The sequence below is a fragment of the Piliocolobus tephrosceles genome, chromosome 5, assembly GCF_002776525.5.
Source record: "Piliocolobus tephrosceles isolate RC106 chromosome 5, ASM277652v3, whole genome shotgun sequence".
NCBI classification, from domain to species: Eukaryota; Metazoa; Chordata; class Mammalia; order Primates; family Cercopithecidae; genus Piliocolobus; species Piliocolobus tephrosceles.
The window spans coordinates 84327130-84336316 of record NC_045438.1 but is presented as its reverse complement, the minus strand read 5'-3'; the positions used below and the strand labels follow the sequence as shown (position 1 = coordinate 84336316).

The window sequence follows — 9187 nt, the reverse complement described above, 5'->3', positions numbered from 1 at the left end:
AAACAGGAACATATTTATAAACACCCACAATGATAATGCTTTTTGTTTTCTAAGGTACAAAGAAGATGATAAAATGTAGTCACAAAAAGTCAGATGAAAACACAAGCCTTTAGGAAAGTTGCAGCCAACCAATTTCACAATCTTGTTCCAGGAATGCCTGACCCAGGTAATAACTTAGAAGAAGGAGCTATGGAAATTATTCTAATGGACAATATAGTTGTTTGAATTTTTACATCGGAAATGTCTGAATCTCCATCTCCCTAAGGGAGACACTTCGGAGCCAGTCAGACTGACAATTGTAGTACTGAAACCTGTGTTGTCCTGCCACTAAACTGTAAAATACAAGATGTTTGGAAGACTAACACATAAACTGGCCCAAACTGGTCAGGATGATTGTTTTCCTATCTTTTCTCACCATGTTGTAGTCTATCAAAAAGAGCTGTTGTCTGCTTCTGGATAGAAAAAAAGAAGTTTTTTGACAGGCCATCACAAAACAACTATTTTAAAATGAGCAGGAGATTTTAATCTTAGTAGACTAAGGGTGGCTTTTGTCACACACTTTTGACTACCTAAATTGAAGGCTTTCAAAAGGAAAACATTCAAAAGAACCCCCAGTGAGTCAGCAAAGATTTTGAAAAGATTGTGTATATTTTCTAAAGCATATTTTTAAAAAAATCATGTACAGGGGGAAAGTGTAGAACATGTACCCACAAGAGCTAAATTTAAAAAGTGTGCGTACAGTGAACACATGCGTAGCATATGGATGCGACTGACGGAAGAGGGCCTGGCCTCCATTCAAGACACCACTCACAGCAGATGCACCGTCATAAATTTGAGCTACACAGCCACATCCTCGCTGGTCAGGTTCCAGTCAGTTGTCTTTGAATCCAGTATGGTTAATGCACCCTCAAACTCCAGCTTTCGTTTTGGTAGGAAGGAAGAGAAATTCCTATGTGAAAAAGCCAAATTACACATACCCCAGACTGATAAATAGTCATTCATTCCTTACCTCTTGCGAGACTTTGGCAAGTAAAATCCCTGGCAATTTTTCATTTCAGCTTTTTAGCCTAACAGATTTTGCCCATTGTCTGTCATCTGATTCCAACACACATCAAGGATGGACAGTCAGACTTGATAGGATTACCACATTTTCTAGTATTAAATCATATTTCTCAAATTAAAAGGCTCTGAATATAACAAGTAGTAAGAAAACCTCTCCTACTTTTCCTTTTATGGTCTCCCCCACCCCCCAAAAAAGTACTACATTCATTTATTTGCTGATGGGGCTCTTGGGTGTTCACTTAAAATGGTGACACAGGTGCTGAAACATTTTTAACATATTTGTGAAATATGTAAGTGTTTTATAATTCAAATCAAATATTTGAATTCTCTCTTTATGGACCTAAAGATGAAGTAGTTTATTACAGTTTTCTGCAGATTCATGCAATAACTGAGGACTTTGATGATGAAAGGTGCGGTGTTCAACCAGACCAGCAACTGGTGAAAAGTACCGTCTCCACAAATCAAATAGATGGTCATCTTTGGTCCTCATTGGATGGGTAGAGCAGATGTTGGTAAGGAGGGGCCTGCTTTGCACAATCCTTTGGACAAATAATTTGATAACTTTGGCAGAATTGAATCTACTAATTTGATTCTTAGAATTCTAGGTGGTGGAACAGTAGCAGATGCCTCACAAAATATTAGCATCCATGTTTAACTGCTCCTCACCACATCCTCTTCACTCCTCTTTGGGGAGCTTCATTTTAAATTAGATGCAGCTGCAGAGTGAAAGATTTCTTTCATGTTCCTATTTAGTATGAAAACAATAGCAAAAATAAACATTCAATTTCCTAACTTTTAGGAATTCTTCCTTTGACTTTGACTTTGACTTTTTTTTTTTTTTTATGGGAGAGGGAAGGTTTGATCAGGGTGCTGTTTTAAAGACCATCTAACAGAAATTCCATGGAGAACTATTCATTTTTCACATTCCTCCAGCATAATTCACTAAACGTGCCCGAGGTGCTCATTTCAAAAACTGCATAAAAGCAGGTTATTTTCTCTTATTCTGACAAGTTTCAATCACATATTTATTTCATTTGATTCATTTTAGTGAAGTGGACATTAATCCTACTTTAATTTCATTGCTCAAGGAATTAATGTGTCATTTGTTGGTTACCAGGTTTTGAAAGAGAAGGGAAAACACTTGGAAAAAATGGAAGTTTCATCTCTGGCCTGCATTACAGCTTCTGGCATATTTTTATTTTTTTATTTTTTATTTTTTATTTTTTTTCAAGTAATGAATGACAACTTTATTTTTCTTACACTTTTAAGGCTGATGAAAAACCTTCATTTCAAAAGTATAGTAACTGTATTTACTCATTAAATATTACTAAAGTTTTCTAAAACACAACTTGAAAACATCCAGCATGCATGTTTAATATCAGTACAATGAATTCAAGACCAAGTATACATGTTACATGCAGCAAGGCTAGATTACAAATTATCATAGTCATCGTCATCATCATCGTCATCATCATCATCTTCACGTTTTCTTTTCAATGCATTTGATGATTCATTGGCAGTATTTTGTGATGATACCATATTAGTGGTAATAAGAATGTTTTTGGACCCAATTAATGATGGATTAATCAGAACATTCTGAACTGCTGAGGTTGCAGGAATTGAAGATTTTACAGCTGGAGACTGCGAAGTAGGCATCTGTACTGTAAACCTTTGACCTGTGAGGGACATGGGAGTCCCTACTTTAGTTGAAACAGACATGGTCTGTGGGGTTGGTGTGCCTAGTGTGGGAGTACTTGGTCTGCTAGTAACTGAACCAACACTTAACCGCGGGACTGTTATTCTTCCCGCAGAAGTTGATGCCTTTTTCTGTAAAGATTTCAGCCTATAGTTTGGAGCTGTTAAGCAATATCTATCAGGTGGCATCCTAGGACCTGAATATGGCTTGATCAGTGGCAAAGGGGTTTGATTTCTTTGCCTTGCGATATCTAATAAAAAATCTCTTGGGGGAGGAGAGGTAAAAGACTGGTCAGCGCGGCACTGGATTGCCAATCGCACATCATCTGCATCAATGGTAGCTTTCTTAGCATGGCTTGAATAAATTTTTGCATCATCTAGAATTGTGGTCACATATCGGAAGGCAAACTCCAACATCTGATTTATAACTCTTGGCTCATATTCTGTAATCCCCATATCCTTCAGGATTTGTGCCATCATCTGTGCATCTTTCGGCATGCTCTTGGGAGAAGCCATCTTGCCAGACTCCATGATATCCGATGATCAGACTTCTCGAGCTAAATCACCAACATTAATGTATTTCAGTCCCGATTTTGACGCAAGTTCTTTGCCTAGTGTAGTTTTTCCAACCCCTGGTGTACCGGTGAGCAGGATGTTCGGAAGCAACATGGTCCCTGCGGCTACGGCTCCGAGCGCCTAACTCACGTGCCCTTTGCTCTACGGGGAGTCTGGCATATTTTTAGATGCCAACAAGTAATGTCAAAGAAACAGCTGTTACAATGACCCTGCTTAACAGCCATAAAGGAATGAAGATTTCCACAGAGAGCTTTGTGAGTACACCTGGCATGTGTATCATTGTTTGAGTTACTTTCAGTTGATAATCAGAGAAGTTTAATTCTCCTTTCTCTCTTTCTCATTCTCCTCTTGCCCTGAGTTTTCTTTTCTTTTGTCATGGCCTTGCAAGTTGCAAAGAATTGCTGTTTTTCAGCTCCCTACAGTGAAGTAGTGGGAAACAGGAAGTCTACTCTCTTTGTGTCATTTGGGATAACTGATTCTGGAGTTTGTTTCTTGAGTTACATTTGCCTATAGATTCAAAGGGATCTAAAGGGCAAACCAGGAAGGGAAAGCCTAGAATAGCCTCTTTGTCTGGGGCCTTTCAAATCTCTGCAGTCATTAATACTTTATCGACTACCTGTGGAATAAGAATTGTCTGGGTTGGCTGCTTCTAGCAAAAAAAGTTTCTTTTCCCTTCAGATCAGTCTCCACGGAGCTGCCATTTCCTGCTGACTGAGAGACAAGATGGAGTGCCAGATTGTCGTTTAGTTTAACTCCATGGAAATGAGGCAAGGGAATCTGACCATGACTAAACCTTTGCATCCAGCAAAAGAGCACAGGGTAATCAAGGAAACCTTCTGCTGGCCCTCGGAGGACAGACTGTTGGTAAGTTTAGGCTTAAATGTGTTAGGCTGGCAGAGGGGGAGTCCCGAGGAACACAGAGGTGACAAAAACTCTTAGCATTCATTTATTCAGACCTTTCATTAAGCCAGAATCGAAGCACTTCCTTTAAGAAGGCTGCCCTAAAGATATGGCTGACTTTTATGACCAAGAAAAGGTAAACAGACAAACAGACCCACCAGCCAGCAGAGGAATGACTAACCACAATGCTCAGGAGGTCTAGCACAGCTCAACTATTCCAGCTGTTTTCCTGACTTCTGTGTGTGTACATACATATACATGTACACACACACACACACACACACACACACCTTTGTCAACCTTAGTTTTGCAAGTCTCTTGTTCAATTGCTTGTATAGGACTTAGAGGAAAGAGAAATGAGCATCAAAATAAACTTCTTTCTTTCTCTCTTTCTCTCCAGTTCTTAATTCTTAAATTGCCTAGTTTAAATGAAACAATTTTAAAAGACAGACTTACTTACAGCAATAATAGCAACTTAAAAAAATTTGTAAAGTATCTTTTAAAATTCATTATAAAAGCATATTTTACAAGTAAATTTTGCAGATAGATTTTAAAAATTTCTGGGTTCCCCAAAACATTTTTGTCTTCTCACATTTGCTTGTAATATGTGTAACAGCAATGTGGACCTAGCTGTTAACATGCACCTAGACCTAAAAGTATATAATGTGGTTCAAGTTTTGTGAGTTGAAATTTAAATTTCCAGAAATTATCTTGCTCACAGTCCAATTTCTGTTAGGTACCAAGTTAATTTCTTACAGGTCTCAGGTTTGTGGCTTCATGCTGATTTGTCAGGCTGCTGGTGTCGTATTGATTAAGTAGTTATATTCTTAAGGACTTTTCAACTAATAGCAAATTTATATTTATTAGTTAGCTGGACAGAATGGGAATACTCAGCATGTTGCCCAAGTTTCAGTTTAGCACTTCATTTTGCAAACTCTTTTACACTGCTATTTTTGCAAGTTATTTCTCACAACAGTCCTGTGAGATAGGCTAACGATGTTGTCCGGAAGCTGTCTAGGTTTTAGAAAGGGTACATGATGTGTCCTGAGACAGCAGCAGAGCCAAGATTAGAATTCGCAGTTCCTGGGGCTCAGGCAGCCACGCCTTGCCACCCATTCAGTATGTCCACCCCCTTCTTTTAATTATATTAAGTTTCGGTGCCACTGCAGAGTAACAGATTAAGATAAAATAACACCGTTCAAATGGAAATGGAGTCCATGTCTGTCAAGGCAGAGTGTGGTGTTCAGCGGCCTGAGTGGTGCCTCTTGAGGGGCTGAATGCTCCCTTTCCTCTGGAGCCCCCTAAAGAAATGGCTCCCTGACAAGCTCTTTCTAGTTCTCTTCTGAGTCATGCTGTTTGAACTGAAAGATTATTTAGTTCAATTCCTTGTTTTGCAGACACAGAAAGTCAGGTCTGGAGAGATTGAGTTTTGCCCAAAGTCTCAATGCAAAATTGGGTTATTGTCATGGGAAGAACCCAAATCTCCAGATGCTGCCTTCAGCACTGTTCCCTGAACTACCCTATTTCTCAAGACTGGCTCCTGAACCACTTTCCATGGAGTTAGAAAGTGAATAGAGGTATCAGTCAATGTCCATACAGCATGAATTTGGGGGCTTTTCTGATTTAAAGGAAGCCTAGAGCTTGACATAGCTTATAGACAGAAGATTAGATTAAAGTAAAAGAACTGATAATATTTTCTATTTCACCAAGTAATATTGAGAGGTGACAGCGTGCTGGCAGCCCTCGCATCCCTTGCTCGCTCTGGGTGCCTCCTCAGCCTCGGCGCCCACTCTGGCCAGACTTGAGGAGCCCTTCAGCCCGCTGCTGCACTGTGGGAGCCCCTCTCTGAACTGGCGGAGGCAGGAGCCGGCTCCCTTTGTTTGCAGGGAGGTGTGGAGGGAGAGGCACGGGCGGGAAACTGGCGGGCGCGTGGTGCTTGCGGGCCAGCGAGTTCTGAGTGGGAGTGGGCTCAGTGGGCCCCCACACTCGGAGCAGCAGGCTGGCGCCGCCGGCCCTGGGCAGTGAGGGGCTTAGCACCCGGGCCAGCAACTGCAGAGGGTGCACAGGGTCCCCCAGCAGTGCCAGCCTGCCGGCACTGCACTCGAATTGTCCCTGGACCTCAGCTGCCTCCCCGCGGGGCAGGGCTTGGGACCTGCAACCCGCCGTGCTTGAGCCTCCCTGCTGCCTTGGGCTGCTGCGTGGCTGGAGCCTCCCGGATGAGCGCCGCCCCCTGTTCCCAGCACCCGGTCCCATACTGAGGAGTGCGGGCGCACAGCGCAGGACTGGAGGGCAGCTCTGCCTGAGGCCCCTGTACAGGATCCAGTAGGTGAAGCCAGCTGGGCTCCCGAGTCTAGTGGGGACTTGGAGAACCTTTATGTCTAGCTAAGGGATTGTAAATACACCAATCAGCACTCTGTCTCTGGCTCAAGGTTTTTAAATACACCAATCAGTACCCTGTGTCTAGCTCAAGGTTTGTAAATACACCAATCAATGCTATGTATCTAGCTAATCTAGTGGGGACTTGAAGAACTTTTCTGCCTAGCACTCTGTGTCTAGCTAAAGGATTGTAAATGCACCAATCAGCACTCGGTGTCTAGCTCAGGGATTGCAAATGCACCAATCAGCACTCTGTCAAAAGGACCAATCAGTTCTCTGTAAAATGGACCAATCAGCAAGATGTGGGTGGGATTAGATAAGGGAATAAAAAGCAGGCTGCCCAGCCATTGGTGCAACTCACTGGGGTCCCCTTCTATACTGTGGAATCTTTGTTCTTTTGCCCTTTACAATAAATCTTGCTGCTGCTCACTCCTTGGGTCCACACCATCCTCATGAGCTGTAACTCCCCACGACCATCTGCGGCTTCATTCTTGAAGTCAGCGAGACCAAGAACCCACCAATTCCAGATGCAATATTAGCAGCTGTGTAATGAGAACTATGTCTACAAAATCCAGAATGAATTGGAGACTTCAAATTGTTACTGCAGATAGCTAAATCAAACTAATTATCCAGGCCTCAAATAAAACTTTGTGGTGTGAATGAGGAGAATAATTTGTACTCTAAGTAAATTCTTTCTTCATTGTGAGAAATGTACATTCACCTATCCAAACCCAAAGAATGGACTTAGTCACGAAGAACAGTGGAAGCAAGACTTTTAATGGTGGTCTTGCGAGATGGGGTGTTTGGTAGGCAGGCACATCTAGGGCAGTTACAGAAGGTAATTTATCTCTTAGCACGCAAGTGCCTCCCCTAGTTCCTCATTGGTTGAGTACTATGGGGTTACAGTCTTCCCGGATGTCGCCTGAGTTTCATGATCCCCCTTATGTGGTTATACCCTATCTCCTTCCCTGCTTAAGTTTTGATTTCCCCATAATGAAACCTTTTTCCCTTTTATGGGCTGACCCCTCCTCTACATTCTGTTTTCTTATCGTGACCTTCTAGGTGCTGAGATGTGCGGTTTGTTACATCCACAGGCTGGCCCCCAGTACTTAGATTTATCAAGCCATGAAAATGGACCATTTAAAATGTTTTCTCACATTCGTGATAATCATTAATACATAAAAATGTTGGGTGAGAAGGCCCACGTTAGAAAAAATAACCCAGTACAATACCTGCTTTTGAAAATATATCCTGGGACCAGGGCTTCCCATACGTCAGTCATTCACAGACCCCTGCCACCATTTTTACCATATCTGCATGTTTCCATTAAATTCACTTTTTAATATAAATGATGAAAAAAGAAAGCTTTGTAAAACTATAAAATGGAAAACCAGTATAATTTGCCAAAATCAAAGTAAATTTGCAATTATAAAAACCTTAAAAAGTTTACGTGTGCTTTATTAGAACCATCTTATGCATGACCAGCAGTGTGTTTACTGTGCCTTGGGAGACGTTGATCTAGGCTAGCAGTTATCAATATTTTTTAGAGATGGGGGAGGAAACTCAGTAACCATTCTATTTGGCCTCACACAGCTATGTAGTTGGAAAAGAAATATGTTTTCATCATCTTAGAAAACTGTAGATATTCTTCTTTGATACTGCAACAAAGCTCAATAATATAGACTATGAAATGAAATCAATGAACTTTTACTTTAAAATCTATTGGTCTACCTTGCACTTTGAATGAATTTCTTTACCCATGCCTGATTTTGTAAAAGGATGTATTGGTTATTTGGAAAACATTGTTTCACTGGGCAATGCAGAGCTTCCAAATTTTGGCAAAAAATTGTATTTTTTAATATCACCACCAGCCCACGTAAGGAAAGTATTTAAACATTGGAATCCTGTTAATCTCATGGTGGCAGATACAAGTTTCCAAAATTCTAATTTTTACCTGAAAGCTCCCATTTTATTGTTGAGGACAAATACTGAAAAAATACAGGTTCTTTTTTTCCCTTAAGTTGAGAGGTCCACTTAGTTCATTTTCAATAAAATGTCATTACATACCAAAGTCTCAATAATCATAGTTTGTCTGCAAGTTAAACTTCCTCGAATCAAAGTTTGTAAGTCTGAAAATCTTAACAGCAAACTGGTTGGTGCTTTGTGACAGAGGTGGCGAGGTCAGCTGCAACTCAACCACATGGGTGCTTTTCCTTGAGACAACCATTGTACTTTGGTATGAAGCAGTACTTCATGTGTGCACTCCATTTCATCACACAAAATATTTAAAATACATGTATTCAAGGGTTGAAATTTAATAAAATCAATAACTGCTTCATCAAAGACATTCCTAGTTCAATTGGTGCTTTTGTCCCCCCCCTTTTTTTTTACTATGAGTGTATGACTATAAGCAAAGTTTGGTGCCACTGCCTTGATGCGTATTAAGGGGCCAGTGGTTTTATTCACTATTGCTTTAGCACTATCAGTGCAAAAGTCAACCCTGACAGAAAGGCAAATAACGTCTTGGTATTAGTGTGAAAATAGTTCTGATCTCACAAATCTCCTGAAAAGATCTTGT

General features: G+C 40.9%; 1 protein-coding gene across 1 annotated transcript; it reads right to left on the bottom strand.

Moving 5' to 3' along the window:
* Positions 1–2295: 2295 nt before the first annotated feature.
* On the bottom strand, positions 2296–3478 carry LOC111538064 (transcription initiation factor TFIID subunit 9). The gene has a single exon (XM_023205263.1). The coding sequence runs from the start codon at positions 3286–3288 to the stop codon at positions 2494–2496; it is 795 nt and encodes a 264-aa protein (XP_023061031.1). The 5' UTR covers positions 3289–3478; the 3' UTR covers positions 2296–2493.
* Between the last annotated feature and the right edge of the window lie 5709 nt (positions 3479–9187).

Coding starts and splice junctions, on each gene's coding strand:
- LOC111538064 (XM_023205263.1), bottom strand. CDS start 3,288: ATGGAGTCTGGCAAGATGGCTTCTCCCAAGAGCATGCCGAAAGATGCA.